This window comes from Nyctibius grandis, chromosome 7 (genome assembly GCF_013368605.1).
Source record: "Nyctibius grandis isolate bNycGra1 chromosome 7, bNycGra1.pri, whole genome shotgun sequence".
Classification (NCBI taxonomy): domain Eukaryota; kingdom Metazoa; phylum Chordata; class Aves; order Nyctibiiformes; family Nyctibiidae; genus Nyctibius; species Nyctibius grandis.
In genome coordinates this window covers 39,893,407-39,910,001 of record NC_090664.1, presented here as the reverse complement: position 1 = coordinate 39,910,001, position 16,595 = coordinate 39,893,407, and the positions used below count along the sequence as shown (strand labels likewise).

The 16,595-nt window shown below is 41.9% G+C and overlaps 1 protein-coding gene across 1 annotated transcript in view; it reads left to right on the top strand.

The window, feature by feature from the left end:
• Positions 1 to 16,595, top strand: part of ARHGAP21 (Rho GTPase activating protein 21) — a 130,891-nt gene that overhangs the window by 40,496 nt on the left and 73,800 nt on the right. Inside the window, 1 exon segment of the mRNA XM_068404899.1 lies at positions 16,324 to 16,506. Within this exon segment, the coding sequence (XP_068261000.1) occupies positions 16,324 to 16,506 (183 nt within the window).

Here is a 16,595-nt window from a genome sequence, read left to right as displayed (position 1 = left end):
ACCTACTGCCTTGGGGAGGGAGGGAATATGATAAAAATCGTGTCTCATAGCATTGCAGGGTGTGATGTTTTCAGTTTTATTGAGTAAAAGGTGTAAAATCATTGCAGGAAATAGCTGGTGGCTTTACTCATTGTGGGAATTCACATTGCTGGAGAAACATTTTGTAATGTTCAGAAGTACAGGGGAGTAACGGCAACAGTGAGCAATTCAAGCCATAGTAATAGGCATGCAAAGACGAGTAGTTCTTAAATAAGCAAACAGATTTGTGTTAAAATAGATTTCATCTCTCCCCCCACCCCAACCTCTAGACAGAGATACAAATGTAGATTTAGTCATTATATATGTATATATCAACCATTCTTACTGACATAGTCATTGCAAACTGCGAGGAAATATGCAGGTCACGTATGATCACATCATAAGTCAATGGTCAAAAGCTTCTGGATTTGCAACTAAACTGAAAATCCTGTGGACAACTTTCTCCTCTCTATCCTCTTAGTGATACCTCATCTCTGGACATAAAGATTTAAGATTTTTTTTTTTTCAGGTTAATGAATTCACAGTCCTTTTTTAAGCATCTTCTTGTGTGTTATATCTTTGTAAATGAAGTTCTTCACTGAAAAAAGCTGCTTTTCTTTCTCTTTTGTGTATGCACAATAAATTATTTCAAAACCCTATGCTTGTAATCTAACTTGGGTGTTTGGATATGTGGCTTTGCATCTGTGTATGCTAATTTTTTTTTTTGTACAAAACCCAAGCCTTTTCACTTCTGAGTTTAAGGCTTTTAAAATTTAACAGTGCGTTGATTTGCAGATTATATATTATACTCAAATATATTGAAACACAGGACCAGGATTATATTTAAGTGGTGAGTTTGTCTGCAGGAGTTTATTATTAGTCCCTGTATTAGAAAGCGTTAACACTGGGTAGCTCAAGCTGTGTATTTAGAGGTTATTTTTGACAAGGGAAGCTGTGTATGTGGGGACGTAAAGAATCTTCACACAGTTGTCTTACAAGTTTTGTGGTGTTTTGAGCCATGTTCTCTGTGTTAAACTTCCTAAGAAGTTTATAGAATCATAGAATGGTTTGGGTTGGAAGGGACCTTAAAGATCATCTAGTTCCAACCCCCCTGCCACAGGCAGGGACACCTTTCCTCTAGACCAGGTTGCTCAAAGCCTCATCCAACCTGTCTTAATACAAACAGTTTTTCTCTCAAGACAGTTGTTCTTAAAAATCTCCCCATGTCTAGGTAAATCTTCCACAAATGGTCAAACTCTAGAATAACAAATCACTTTCAATAACCATGTTTTTAGGGCGACAGTTTGGATTTTGACACTGAGGGTCAATTCCCTGATCTTCCAAAGGCTTACTTTTGGCTTTGGGCGGGTCAGAGAAGTTTCTGTTGTACATGAAATAAAATCTTAAGTAAAGCTGCAATATTGCAGGGTTGAATGATCTTAGGTCTTAACAGCAGGTATATTGGTCCATTTATGCAGATGAAGTGGTGTGGCTAGTCTCTAAACGATTTAATTTTCTTCATTTTTAGAACAGGAATGAGCATATTCTGTTTATCCTGAAAAGTTCAGTAGCCTCAGTAAGAGAAGATCAGCCTCATACCTACATTTGATAGAGAACAGGTGTAAGGTGTATTTCTGTCCCACTACTGAGCCCACAAAGTAAGGTCCTTATTTGGCATTGTAGCTGCATCATGGAGTAGTGTAGTCCAAGCACAGAGGTTTGCCATAGGGACAAAGAGTCTGTGGAAAAGCGGGTGCTCTCTTGGGTGGTTTGGCCAACTTGAACTACGTCCCTTGCAGAGCTGGCGATTTTTTGAACCAAGACATAGCCTCTGGCTGTGGCGGAGGGAAACACTATGAGCTGAAGGAAATGTGTAGGTAGTTTCAGAGCTGACATTACTTTAAAGCCCTGGTGCATTTGGTTATTGAAATGGGGTCTGTGTAGGTGAGGTTTTACGCTGTGTGGTGACTTTGTTTTTCCTAATGGCTTCTGCAAAACTATTTCACATATGTAAATAGGTATGTTATAATAATCTGGTGAAAGTGTAGTGGAAGTTATCTGGTACGTTGTGTGCTTGATGAAGTCCGTGTTATTCTAGAAAGCAAAAGAACGCAAACTTAGTCAAAACTCATTCCTATTTTTGCAGTAATGTACCTAGCTGGGGACACTGGTGGTGTTTCTTATTGTTCTCTCTCCATTTGTAGGAAGCAGAGTGGGTCATGGGGTGGCTTGTGTTCTTGGGTCTATCAAAAAGTTCCCATAGGCTGAAAGAAGCAATGTAAGGCAGCCCTTGACTGGCGGTGACTCTGTGCAAACTGCTCTTTATCACTTCTGTCAGACTGCTGAGAAGGTTTTTTTATCATGCATGGAGTAACCTCAAACATTGCTTCAATGTGGAGGGGTAGAAGCATGCTTTCTTCATCTCCTGTCTCTAATATTTCCAGATTAGACTGTAAGGTGAGGACAAAGCATTTCCTGTTCTTAACAAGTAACGACAGAACAAGCAGAGAAGGAAAAGCTTCAATTTAGCTAAATCAAGATCACATGACATATTGCTGTTATGCTACCAGCCCTGCAGATGTTTCCTTTCTTTCCAGTTTAAGGATGTAGCTGTTAAGAGGGGAGGCTTTTGCTAATGAGCCTATAAGAAAATAAGGAAGCTCTCAATTTCTTTGTTTTTTAATGTTCTTCTGACTGAATTTAATACTATGAACTGTGTGATTTTTATTGTAAATACTAAATGCATGATATGAACAAAAACACATGGTAAAAATAGTTTGCATCTCTGTCCTATCAAGTCCCTGTACTTTTTTTCTCGGTTTCTTGGTACTGTTGGTTGAAATTGGCAGTTACTCTGTGGAAGTATAAGGCATAGTCTAAACTGAAGTGCACTTAATTAGCTTTGAAAAGAGTCTTGGTAAAGTAGTACAGGTTTTGGATGTGGACAAGCTACTACAAATACATGTGTATATACGTGTATATGTGTGTGTATACGGGTATAAAGTAGACATTTATATGGTAGATTAGGATTATTTTAATAAATTGAAGAATGCTAAACGTGCTAGTATCTGGTGTTTAAAGGGAGATCTGGTAAGTTAGTTTGTGTATACATCTGGATAATTTGGGGATTAGGTGCGAACTGTGGAGAAGTCCTCCTTGAGCTGTGGTAGAGCACAGACCTGCTCATGCCAGACCTGATCTTGCTCTTGGTGAAGTTAAGAGCATAGTGCAGAAAGTCCAGGTATCAGAGCTACAGTATAAGAAAACCAGAGCTTGCTTTGTGTAAAACAATATTTCAAGTCTAGCCAGACTCAGGAGGTTGGGATTCTCCCTGGCTCAAAGTAAAAAACTCTTTCTGGATCTCCCCTGGCCTGAGAAGCTTCATGCTCCTTTCATTCAAGCATGTCCTGCTAGGGTCAGTTTACAGAGCCAATTGGTGTCACTGTTTAATCCAGAGCCAGGTAAACTGAGTAATTTTCAGTTGAACAGACACCTGGAAGCGACATCTTTGAGATAATCCTTTTCCAGACTTTCACATGTGACTAAATCCTTGAGTAGTTTACCAGTGTAAAGCTAGTTACTTGTGCTGTGATGGAGAAACTTGATTTCAAATCAAGAAGATGGAGTTTTTCAGGTATAGGCTTCCTCTAACCTTTCTTGCTTTGCGTCCTGTGTGATATGGTCTAGGTAATCCTGCTCCGGCAGGGGGATTGGACTAGATGATCTTTCGAGGTCCCTTCCAATCCCTAACATTCTGTGATTCTGTGATTTGAGTTTGGGGGGGGGTGTGTGTGTGTGTGTGTGAAAATGCAATATACATGTGTGAGCATTTTAAGGTGAGGGAGGAAGGTAGAGGTTGCTGTAGATAACCTTCAGCTTTGCTTTTCAGGTCTTGTGGAATAGCGATGAGACTGACATGAGCACCAACTGCTGTGCTTTACAAAGCAGCCTTTCATGAACAGTAGAGCACAGTAAGGAAAGTTTAAGCTGTGTAATAAGATGCATGGGTGGAGGTTTTTATCGTTTATTTTTTGTGTGTGCCTTGACCTTTTTGAGAACTGAAATCCTTTATCTTGAAAATACTGTTTCTCCTTTTAAATGATTATGTTTATTACAATAGCAGTTATAAAAATACACAGAAACACTCATCCCTCTGTCCTCCTCCTTCCACCCCTAAGCCAGCTCTGTAGCCTGCATGGTGCGTGGCAGTAATGCACGTCTCCTTCCCTGTACCTCCCAGCCGTCTGCCGTGCCGGCACAGACACTTTGTGAAAGGTTGGAGATTTCCCACTTCATACATTTGGAGTAGTCCTGTATCACTTTGTTAAGCCTTTCTGCTTACTTGGGCTTGGTTTGAGGACATCATTTATGTATTTTATTGAATTGGGTTATTCAGTTCTGAGATGCATTTCCAAATTCGTGTTGGTGTCCTCACTGATCGCTGCTGCAGACACGCAGCCACTGCCTTCATTATTGAATTAAAAGAATATTCCAGGTTTATATTCCATCCGTGTGGGATTCACACTCCTAAAAGAAAGTGGCAGGTTTGCTTCCAGGACCACTTCCTAGCAAATACCTGAATTAACTTCGTTTGGTCCCCCAAAAAGGACATGTTGCTGTGGCCACCTGGGCTTAGTGCCATAACTGTGCACTAAGATGACGAAAAGCAGGCTCCTGTGAGGGAGACACCTAGACCTGTGGTCACTCCGTCGGGTGACATTCACATCTTTAGTGCCTTGCCCTTCCTGCAAAATGTCTCGGCTCCTTATGGCTATCAGTAAGACCTATTAGAGGGCTGAGTGAGGGGGAGCTGCTCACAGAGACAGCCTCACTGCTGCTGGTGGCTGCTCAGGGCCCACTGCGCCAGCAGGGTGAGCAGCAAACATGAGAAATGGCATTGCCCATCCTTGCCCTTAGTATTATGGCAATCACTAATAATTTATTTCTGTTTTCCTGTTTGATATTGAAACCATTCATTGTAGTAACTTTCTGTCCTTCTGGAGTCATAAAGGATTCGGATCTTGTTCTAGAGAGCTAGTTGAGTTCTTCAGTTTGTTTACCGTTAGTATCCTTTCCAGTTACTGCATCCCCCTCATCTGCAACTCAAGAGGAGTGTTAGTGTTGTGGAGTCTGAGGGAATATCCCGCACTTCACGTACCTGTACCACCTGCCCCATAAGAGATGAATGGGTCCCCCTGGTGACCTGAGAGCTGATGCTTTCCCTGAGTTTTGAAGTTGGAGAAGTCTTCCTCTGGAGACTGTGGGGTTTTTTTTCCCTTCCCCCCCTTCCCTTTTTTTTTTTTCCCTTTTCCTTCTTCTCCCCCGCTCCCTGCCTTCAGAAGAGCTGCTGCAAGGAAGAAGAGCTGTGCAGCAGACTGTCTTCTGCTGTTAGCAGTGGCCCCAAAGAGAGGGCCCTGATGGGACCAGTTTTATCTGTCTCTGTGAATGCCATCTACTGATGGCTGTGTATGTGAGGACTCACGCTCCATTTATCTCTACATCTCAGCTTTCTCGTGTGGTGAGAGTGGTTCTGCAGCTGTTTGATCTCTTGAGCTTTGAGGGCTTGTTTACATCTTCATTTCCAGTTTCAGGTGCTGCATGGCAAGGCAGCCTCCTCCTGATACCTGCTGAAAACAGGCTCAGCAGTCACTAGCATTGGGCAACCGAGGCCTTCCTGCAGATTTCTTAAATACATAGCACTGAAGTGGACAGGATGGAGACAGATACCTTCTGTCTTGTGCTCTGAGGGTCTTGCTACCAGTCAGTAGATCCAGCACAGTCTGTTGGGTATGATCCATTTCCCTGTGGCCTGTTCTGCAGAAGAATGGAGGAATACATAGGGATGTTCTGGGGTAGGAAACACTTTCCTTTTCTGTGCTTCAGTATGTCTCCGTGTCTCAAACTGCCTGATTCTTCTGTTCAGGGTATGCTCTTACAGTGTCGCTCTGTAGATAAAGGCTTATTCATCCTGAACTACTTTCACTCCAGTCTGCTACGTTGTGGTCATGTCTAGCGTTAGTGAAGTGCTGTCAGCACATAGTAAATGTCAGCAATTACATAAGTATATTGTATATACTGTTGTGTTGTATATATTGTACTGTGAATTTGTATTGCATTAAGTTGTATATTGAGAGTTGAACTCATTATTGGATAGAGGGAAGCTTTTATTTTTAACATTATAGTGATTTATTTCTACTTAGCAAAGTTCAGTTTGACATACAAACAGGAGGTCATTACATGTAGCCATGCCTAAGTAATGTTCGTATTTCTAAAAGGTAGACAAGAAAAAATATGTACCTTCTGATTAAATTAGAAATCACAGGAATGCTTAATGGCAGGGTTTGAACATGATGAAAATTTAGCTTTAGAGGAAAGTATGTACACAATAGAGTCTAAGATTACACAGGCAGACTCTCACAGCAAAATTATTTTTTGAAAAAGTAGTATTTAAGGCAGAGGCTTTGCACGCAGACGTGTTTACAGCCTCAAGGTTGTATAACATCATGTTACGTGGAGAGAGAGTGCACGCGAGAGAGAGAAATGTCCTGTGGAACTGGTAGACCATGTAGATGCAATCTATTCATGTTTTTTATATATCTGCCCTAAGCTTAAATCTATATGTAAATTAAACAGTAATTAGTAGTTATATATTTTTTTAACCTTGTTGCTTATTTAGTATGAAGGGTGACTTTTGGGGTAGCATGCAAAAATAAATGCTCCAGTTTGACACTCAGAATACTGGAGTGTTTGGGATGATTTACTAATACAGGCTACCTTTGGTGTTAGTAAAGAAGGGGCAACTTCTTTGAGTGACTGGTATTATGCATGCACTGCTGCAGGTACCTTTGGAATTTAGCTTAAAGTTTCTTAACAGGTCTAGTAGTATAGCTGTTAAATAGTTAATTAATGGTTTTCTCAGTTTTTTTTGCCTCTCTTCCTTTTCGCAAATTCTAGATGCCTTTTTTTTTTTTTTTTAAGGTGTCAGCTAGCATCCAAGATAATACATCTAGGATTTTTATAGGTTTCCTTTTATCCCAACAATTTGGCAGACTGGTTTCTGACCATCAGCGTGGGTTTGGATATACTGATGGTTACACCTTCTAGCTACCTTATGCAGACAGAAAAATGATGGAAGACTCCTTTGAGGGAAGGACAGTGTCAGTAGCTACATTGCCAGGTTATACTTCCTGTTCGAATTTCTGTCTTCCCCTACATCCTTCCTGCCTGTTTAGGGGAAAACTACAGGATTTTGTCGAGCATCAAAGTCAGTTACAAGTTTGGACAAGTGGATATTTGACATAGAGGCCTAGAATTGTTATGTAGGCTTTGGGTTTTCTGCATCCCAGTTTTCCTGCTGGTCTCTTTGCAGGGATTTTTTTCAGTGAGAGGTGAACGTGTTGCTGAGGCTGAAAGTGATGGAACTCGTGTGTTTGTTTTAAAGACAAAGCAGTGTTCTGGATACCTGGAGGATGAATTTGCTTAAGGTGTCACCAATTATTTTTCTTCGACTGGGAATGACTTCCTTCTGTGTAAGATGCTATTTGTACATTCCAGTCTGGTTTAAAGCCGTTAGAAATGTCTTCTCTCACCACGGCTTGAGACCGTTCCAGTATGTGATCATTGTATTTGTCTATAAATGTGACCAATCTCCCTTGAAATCTTTGATTTATGAACTTGAGGAGAACTGAAATGGAAAGACTCATTTTGCACCTTCTGTGAATAATCCTGCTTTTGAGGTGCTACTGAGATAGATAAAACATTGGGTGGCTTTCTCTGGGTGCTGGATATCCCTCCTTATACTGCAAATGAGGATGGGAGATAATCCATCTCAAAAGTTGTATAACCTTTTCTTTGGCTGTCTTAAATGTCTGTTTTTCTCAGATCTTTCTTAGAGGAAGTGTTACATGTTTTAAGAACACAGAAGAGCTGTGAGGAGCAATTTGAAGTTCTCTGTATGGTTGAGACTAAAAGGGTCAGTGGCTTATTTTAACTTTATTTAAAAATCGTCAGTGGAAGAATCTGATTATTAGAGAAAGAAAGGCTGACTTGCAGTGAAACCTGCCATTGTTCTGTGGGTAATGTTTTCTTGCCCATATAGGCAGTTTTTTTTCCTCCTGTTCTGTAACCTTAGCCAGAAAAGACCTTCCCCCCTGCCACCGTATTATCTTTTTAAAGGACCTTATACTCTGAAATTGCAGATTTAACAGGGCAGTTAACTAAGTGATAGCTACTGGAGTACAGAAACTAGGGAAAAGAAATGACCCCATACGAGAAATATCCCTGTCTTCAAGCGAGGCTAGCATTTATTATAGCATTTGGAATATCCTGTCTTGGGATGATTTTAGGGATTAATAACTATATTCAAGATCCGGTTTGCTCTGGCTTATGTCAGTAGTGACTAAAAAAATACTTGTGATGGCTGTTGAATCAGTAAAATAAAGCGACATCAGCCCATTTTCTGTTCATCATATATCCATCTAGCTGAATTGCTATTCCAGGTATCACATTTCTTGGTAGACTGGCTAGAAGTTGAACGTTGCTAAATGCAGCTGAAGCAGGCCCTGCTGAGCACAGGCTGTCCCTGTGCTCTTATTGAGGTATTGCTAGCTAAGTCCCCTGGTTGATCTGGTGCGGGGTTTTTTTTGGGGGGGGGGTGGGGGAAGGGGGGGTTTATTTTTGTTGTTCGTTTTTGTTTTTAATACAGATTTCGGCTCCAGAAAATGTAGTTTGGATAACGCTTACACTTAAAATGAGACGTTTATTTACATAATTTAAGAAGTGTTCTATATGGTAAAAAAAAAAAAAAAAAAAAAAAAAAAAAAAAACCATTTAAAAAACACTGTAGAGCAAATCTGTATATTAGTCCTAAGTGTTTTTAGAAAGAATTTTGAACTAGTGTACTGAACAGAAAGATGAAATACAGATGAAAATGGATTATTTTCACCAACTTTAATATGGCTTGAATGATCTTTTTCAAGGATCGATACTGCAATGTATCAATTATTTATTGTGTTCACTGTTATTCATCTATGAAGATAGTATTCAGAAGCCAGAGTATACCTATTTATCTGTTTAGATAGTCGAGAAGACAATTCTTTATTGATAGCTTGTATTGCAATTACCTATGACTGTCACTTAAGGATTTTTAGCATGCTCAATATAGATCTGTCTGTAAATTGTTCAGAAGTTTAAAAGAGGGGCTTTGGAGAGCGTGCAAGTTGGGCGTGTTTACCATTTTTAGTTTTTAGACTGATATAATGGGAAATTACTGATTTGAGATTTACTTTTAATTGGAAATAGTATCGTTTACAAACAATGCTATCTACTGATTTTACATAATTTTGTTATTGTGTGTTAAGCTCACAGTGATTCATGTAGTTCTTTAAGGTGCCATCTGATTTTTCATGGATGCTTCATTGCTCAGAAAAAAGGGTTAAATACGATATTAAAAACAGAGTATGCATTTTACAGTGCACTTAAGCATCTGCTGTATGTCCTTGTAATTTCGTGTAACAGGAAATGATGCTTTGAGATACTTTGTGCAGAAACCTTGTATGAAGAAATCCTGAGGGAAATGATACGTGAATCATTTTTAGTAGCCTGGCATTCTTCAGTCCTTGAACTTGATCACATGCATTCTGACTTCAGTTTTGAGCATTGAATCTATAGAGAAGCAAACATATCTTCAGTAAGGAATATGGCAAAATAATATTTGGTTTGTTAGATTTTATATGAAATGAAAATAAAATAAAGCATTCATTTTTCATTCTCTTGAAATGCAAATGAATCTACCCTAAAGACAAATCACTTCAAGGATAATGGGTATTTATGTATTTGTAACTTAATTGCTACCATTTTTGTCTTGCAAGGAAAACCATGTAGGAACTCTGTCTTCGGTAACAAATTCTTGCCTATGCTAAACATCATCTGTTTCTTGCTTGCTGTCTTGCATCCTTGTTTTGTTTGTGTTTTTGAAAACTTTTTTTGTTCCTTTTTTAAAGCATTCTCTGGCAAGGGATATTCTGGTGGGTGTGATGTGGTTGGACGTGTCACAGGGTGACTCAACAGATGTTGACTCTCTTTTCCTTTATAATTCACAGTGGTGGCTGAGAGTTGGTGTTACTGAACATATCTCACATTTATTATTAACATTGGCTTTTTTGTTGCCCTGTTGGCAGACCTCATAGCGGGGGTTCAAGGATGGCATGAAGATAACCTTCCACTTCTGGCAGACTCTTTCAAGAAATAATGATTTCACTGGGGAGTGCTGTTGTTTATGAATAGGTATTAGTTCAGCAGCTTCCATGAATGCTAAAAGTTTACATGAAATTAGAAGGAAATTAGAGGTTCTCATCTCACTACAGTCAAATGCTGCATCTCCCATTTCTCAGACCTGGTGAATTCTCTGGCTGTATTTTGAACTCAAGTTACAGTATTTCTATATGTAAACCTCAGTGATCAGTTGTTATACATACTAAAATTACCTTTATGCTAATTAAGGAGGTTTTTGTCAGAAAAAAAGATGCAAGTATATTGTAGACTCCTATTTTTCAGTGCTACATTTAAGCTTACTGTTTACATATCCATAATGATAGGTATTTGCTTATTAAAATCTTTCGACCTAGTGTGATACCTTATGTGCAGTCGTTTACAAGTCTTCAAAACTTCTGCATCAAGTGTTGCCTGTAAAAATTTGAGAGGAGAAACAAAGGATTGCAGGAAAATGTTAACTAGATGGATTGCTGCCGATCACTTAATGGGAAAAATCACTGTCATTTTTTAGAGGCCAGTTGTTTTTTTTTTTTTTTATTAGGAGCTATTTATTTTGCCAGTTTACTAGCATCAAAACGTTCTTGCTGGCTCTGGTTTCTGCTCACGTCATGAGACTGAAAGACTGAGAAGGGACAATTATTTGTGCAGAACTGAAAAAATCCTGTCATATTCTGAAGCTGAACAGATTGATGGGGAGTACCTCAATAACAAACCCCATCCGTAGGCTAAAGGATTATGTAACTTTAAGTTACCTTGGCAGTTGCACAGTCCTCACTAATTTTTCATTCATTAGTCATCTAATTGCATAATCTTCTCTGTTTCACACTTAACACTTTAAAATGTGAATGATGATAGATTAGGAGAGACTAGGCTGAGATCAAGTCCTTGACATTTATTATTGTTCTTTCCAAAATCTGCTGATAATCCTTCCAGGCTTTTCAGAGGAGCAGAGTCCTGTCACGCTGCTCTGGATTCTCTGTGTTGGTTCCAGAAGTGGCTCCATTTCTTGTCTTGGCTGTAGCACCAAGACCCTTCTCCATTTGTATGTTTTTCCTTGCTGAAGAACAGCGTTGTTGGAGGTAGGGAGGCTGGTCTTCAAAGCACTAGCTAATATTTCCTTGTCCTCCCCATTGGATGTACCAAGATGTGGGTTTCCGAGGACAAACTGGTAGCATCTGTGTAGAAATGCGTTGTGTTCTACATAGCTAAATGCAGTATGTTGTTCTGGTGAATCACAGAATCACAGAATGTTAGGGATTGGAAGGGACCTCGAAAGATCATCTAGTCCAATCCCCCTGCCGGAGCAGGATTGCCTAGACCATGTCACACAGGAACGCGTCCAGGCGGGTTTTGAATGTCTCCAGAGAAGGAGACTCCACAACCTCTCTGGGCAGCCTGTTCCAGTGTTCGGTCACCCTCACCGTAAAGAAGTTTTTCCTCATATTTAAGTGGAACCTCCTGTGTTCCAGCTTGCACCCATTGCCCCTTGTCCTGTCAAGGGATGTCACTGAGAAGAGCCTGGCTCCATCCTCATGACACTTGCCCTTTACATATTTATAAACATTAATGAGGTCACCCCTCAGTCTCCTCTTCTCTAAGCTAAAGAGACCCAGCTCGCTCAGCCTCTCCTCATAAGGGAGATGTTCCACTCCCTTAATCATCTTCGTGGCTCTGCGCTGGACTCTCTCTAGCAGTTCCCTGTCCTTCTTGAACTGAGGTGCCCAGAACTGGACACAATATTCCAGATGCGGCCTCACCAGGGCAGAGTAGAGGCGGAGGAGAACCTCTCTTGACCTGCTGACCACACCCCTTCTAATACACCCCAGGATGCCATTGGCCTTCTTGGCCACAAGGGCACATTGCTGGCTCATGGTCGTCCTGCTGTCCACTAGGACCCCCAGGTCCCTTTCCCCCACGCTGCTCTCCAACAGGTCTGCCCCCAACTTGTACTGGTACGTGGGGTTGTTCTTGCCCAGATGCAGGACTCTACACTTGCCCTTGTTATATTTCATTAAATTTCTCCCCGCCCAACTCTCCAGCCTGTCCAGATCTCTCTGAATGGCTGCGCAGCCTTCCATTGTGTCAGCCACTCCTCCCAGTTTTGTGTCATCAGCGAACTTGCTGACAGTGCACTCTATTCCCTCATCCAAGTCATTAATGAATATATTGAATAGTACTGGTCCCAGTACCGACCCTTGAGGGACTCCGCTAGACACAGGCCTCCAACTGGACTCAGTCCCATTGACCACCACTCTCTGGCTTCTTTCCTTCAGCCAGTTCACAATGCACCTCACTACCCGATCATCCAGACCACACTTCCTCAGTTTAGCTGCGAGGATGCTGTGGGAGACCGTGTCAAACGCTTTACTGAAATCAAGATAGACCACATCCACAGCTTTACCATCATCTATCCACCTGGTTACGTCCTCATAAAAGGCTATCAAGTTGGTTAAGCATGACTTCCCCTTGGTGAAGCCATGCTGAGTGCCCCTAATGATCCCCCTATCCTTGATGTGCCTAGAGACAGCACCAAGGACAAGTTGTTCCATCACCTTTCCGGGGATGGAGGTGAGGCTGACCAGTCTATAGTTACCCGGGTCCTCCTTCTTGCCCTTTTTGAAGACTGGAGTGACATTCGCTTTCCTCCAGTCCTCAGGCACCTCTCCCGTTGCCCACGACTTAGCAAAGATGATGGAGAGTGGCCTAGCAATGACTTCCGCCAGCTCCCTCAGCACCTGCGGGTGCATCCCATCAGGGCCCATGGATTTATGGACATCCAGGTTGCTTAATTGGTCCCTGACCCAGCCCTCATCTACCAAGACAGATTCCTCCTCTATCCTGACTTCTTCTGAGGCCGCAGGGGTCCGGGGCTCCTCAGGACAGCCTCCAGCAGTATAGACAGAGGCAAAGAAGGCATTCAGTAACTCCCCCTTCTTTTTATCCTCTGTCTCCAGGGCCCCCACCTCATTCATCAGTGGGCCTACATTGCCTCTAGTGTTGGCTTTACCTGCAATGTATTTGAAGAAGCCCCTTCTGTTGTCCTTGACCTCTCTTGCAAGGTTTAATTCCAAGGAGGCCTTAGCTTTCCTAGTTGCCTCCCTACATCCTCTGACAACAGACTTATATTCCTCCCAAGTGGCCAGCCCCTCCTTCCATGATCTGTACACCCTCTTCTTCCACTTGAGTTTGCCCAGCAGTTCCCTGTTCAACCATGCAGATCTCCTGGTACCTTTCCTTGACTTCCTACCTGTTGGGATGCTCTGATCTTGAGCTCGGAAGAAGCAGTCCTTGAATGCTAACCAACTATCTTGAGCCCCCTTACCTTCTAGTACCCTGTCCCATGGGATTTCCCCTAGCAATTGCTTGAAAAGGCCAAAGTTGGCCCTACTGAAGTCCAGGGTTGTGATTCTGCTAGCTATTCTGTTCCTGCCACATGAGATCCTGAACTCTACCATCTCATGGTCACTACAACCAAGGCTGCCCTCAACCTTCACCTCTTCAACCAGACCCTCCTTGTTAGTGAGGATAAGATCCAGCAGTGCTCCTCTCCTAGTTGGCTCATCCACCATTTGCATCAGAAAGTTATCATCAATGCACTGGAGGAACCTCCTGGACTGAGGATGGCTGGCTGAGTTGGCCTCCCAGCAAATATCAGGGTAGTTGAAATCCCCCATGACAACCAGACCCTGTAATTGCGAGACTGCTCTCAGCTGCCTGTAGAAGGCCTCATCACCCTCCTCATCCTGATCCAGTGGCCTGTAATAGACACCCACAACAGTATCACCCCTGCCAGCCTGCCCCTTAATTTGCACCCACAAACTCTCAACTCGCTCCTGATCCGGCCCTGGACAGAACTCAATACATTCTAGCTGCTCACTCACATAAAGAGCAACTCCACCACCTCTCCTTAGTGGCCTGTCTTTCCTGAACAGGACATAGCCATCCATGACCACATTCCAGTCATGCGAGGCGTCCCACCAAGTCTCAGTAATTGCCACTAGATCATAGCCCCCCGACCGAACACGGATTTCCAACTCCTTCTGTTTATTCCCCATGCTGCGTGCATTGGTGTACAGGCATTTCAGGGAGCGAGCTGGGCACACCGATTTCACCCCAGGGGGATGGGAGGCCTCCTGGTCTGCCTCAACACTAGAGCGTTGCCCCAGTGGCGCAAGCCCAGCTACTACCCCATCCCCCTTCGAATCTAGTTTAAAGCTCTCCGAATGAGCCCTGCTAATTCCTGTCCCAGACCCCTTTTGCCCCTACGACATAAACCTTTCCCATGTATTACGGTCACGCCTGGTGTCTTATAAAACCAGGCATTATCAAAGAACCCAAAGCCCTGCCTGTAGCACCAGTCTCGTAGCCAGGCATTAATAGAGAGAATCCTACTATTCCATCCCACGTCATCACCTGAAAATGGAAGGAGGGAGGAGAAAACAACTTGTGCCCCAGACTCTTTCACCAACCGTCCTAGGGCCTTGTAGTCTTTCTTCATCCCCCTCAGACTATGAGATGCAGCTTCTTCCCCACCTGTCTGGAAGATCAGCAGGGGGTAGTAGTCTGTGGCCTTCACCAGGTTGGGGAGTTGCCTGGTGATATCCCTGATTCAGGCTCCAGGCAGGCTGCAGACCTCCCTGTGATGGGGGTCAGCTCTGCATATTGGGCCCTCAGATCCCTTTAGGAAAGAGTCTCCAACCACTAAAACTCTTCTCTTCTTCCTTGTGGAGGAGGTAGCTATACGCCTGTCAGGTTTACTGGTGGGTTAACTATCTCACCAAGCAGCTGCAACATTTCCTGACAGTAATACATGTTGCTGTCATTGTGGTGAAAGTGGAAATGCTTTGTCTTCTCTGTAGATGTTGGCTGGAGTTGGCTGGGCCCACCTTGCCGATAAGCACTGCACTTTGAGATCCCAGTAATGCTGAATCAAAAGGGATTATTTTGGAGCAGCCTAGGAAGAAAACCAAGCAGTAAATTCTGGCACCTATCAGCCAGTTGCTGAGCCACAGCAGCAGAGCTACAGAAAGACAAGAAGACTATTATTTCTGTTTCAATAGCCTTTGAATAGGCTATAGGGTCTGGTATCTAAATTTGTTTCACGCATCATTGAACTAGAATATTTAGAGGAGGGTTATAGGGTTTTGCATGCTTTCTTTGTATGTCTTCAGCCTTTAATTTGAAATGTTGTGTGGTGTGGCACTCACTTTGAAAATTGAAATGGAAGATTTCATATAAGGCTGAGAAGATAAATATTTTTATAATAGTGTTTCTTGAGTTATAGGCATATAAAATTACCCTTAAGAAAAAAAAAAAAACAAACCAAGATGTCTTATTTTTGCATGAGAAGATGTATTGCAGTGGGACTGTAAAAGGAAACTAGACCTTTTTACTTGTTAATTTAGAATTTGCATACTGAAATGTTCAGAGAAAGTAGCTAAGGGTGGAAAAACCAAGGGTGAAGTCAAAGATACGACTAGAGGAACAGTGTGTCTTGCTGAAGAAGCCTAACCAATTACATATGTTCTTCAGTTCTGTTTTGTTTGTTTTAAGTGAGGAGATACTAGTTGAGAAAACCATGCCTGCATTATAAGGGAGGAAAAGAGGAGGTGGTTTTGTATATATCTGTGAGCTGTGTGCGCCCAGAAATGAGGTTCCAGAAGACACGTTTGTGTCTAAGTAAAGTAGAAAGCAAATAAAACATCCAAGCTGTACACATTTCTTGCTGTTCGTTTGAACCTTTTGCTGTTGTACGTTGACTTTCTTAGTATCTAACTTAATTTAAAATTTAAGAGTAATTCTGTGTGTGATACAAACAGAGGTGTAATGCTGTAAGGGATGCTGCTTTACAGTACATATTTCTTTTGAAAATATTAGTGATCATCAAGTTACTTTGGTTATGGAGGGAAAAATTATATTTTCAAGTGCACAGTAATGTATGTTTGGGGGTTTTTGGTTTTTTTTTGTTTGTTGGTTTGGTTTCTTTTTTTTTAGTTATCCAACTTACGACTTCTGTGTGTGTCTTTATTTTAGACATCAAAAAATAAAGATGGAAAAGAGCAGAGTGAAGCTATATCGCCATCGGTGGAAGAAGAAACTTTTTCTTGGCCTGGTCCCAAAACTGTCGTGCTAAGAAGGACATCTCAGGGTTTTGGCTTCACCTTAAGACACTTCATAGTTTACCCTCCAGAATCTGCAGTTCAGTTTTCTTTTAAAGTAAGTGAAATTAATAATGAAGCCCTTATCTATAGCTTTATTATGCTTTTCAGGGTCAAAAATCCAGCTTGCTTGAAAGTAAATGTATG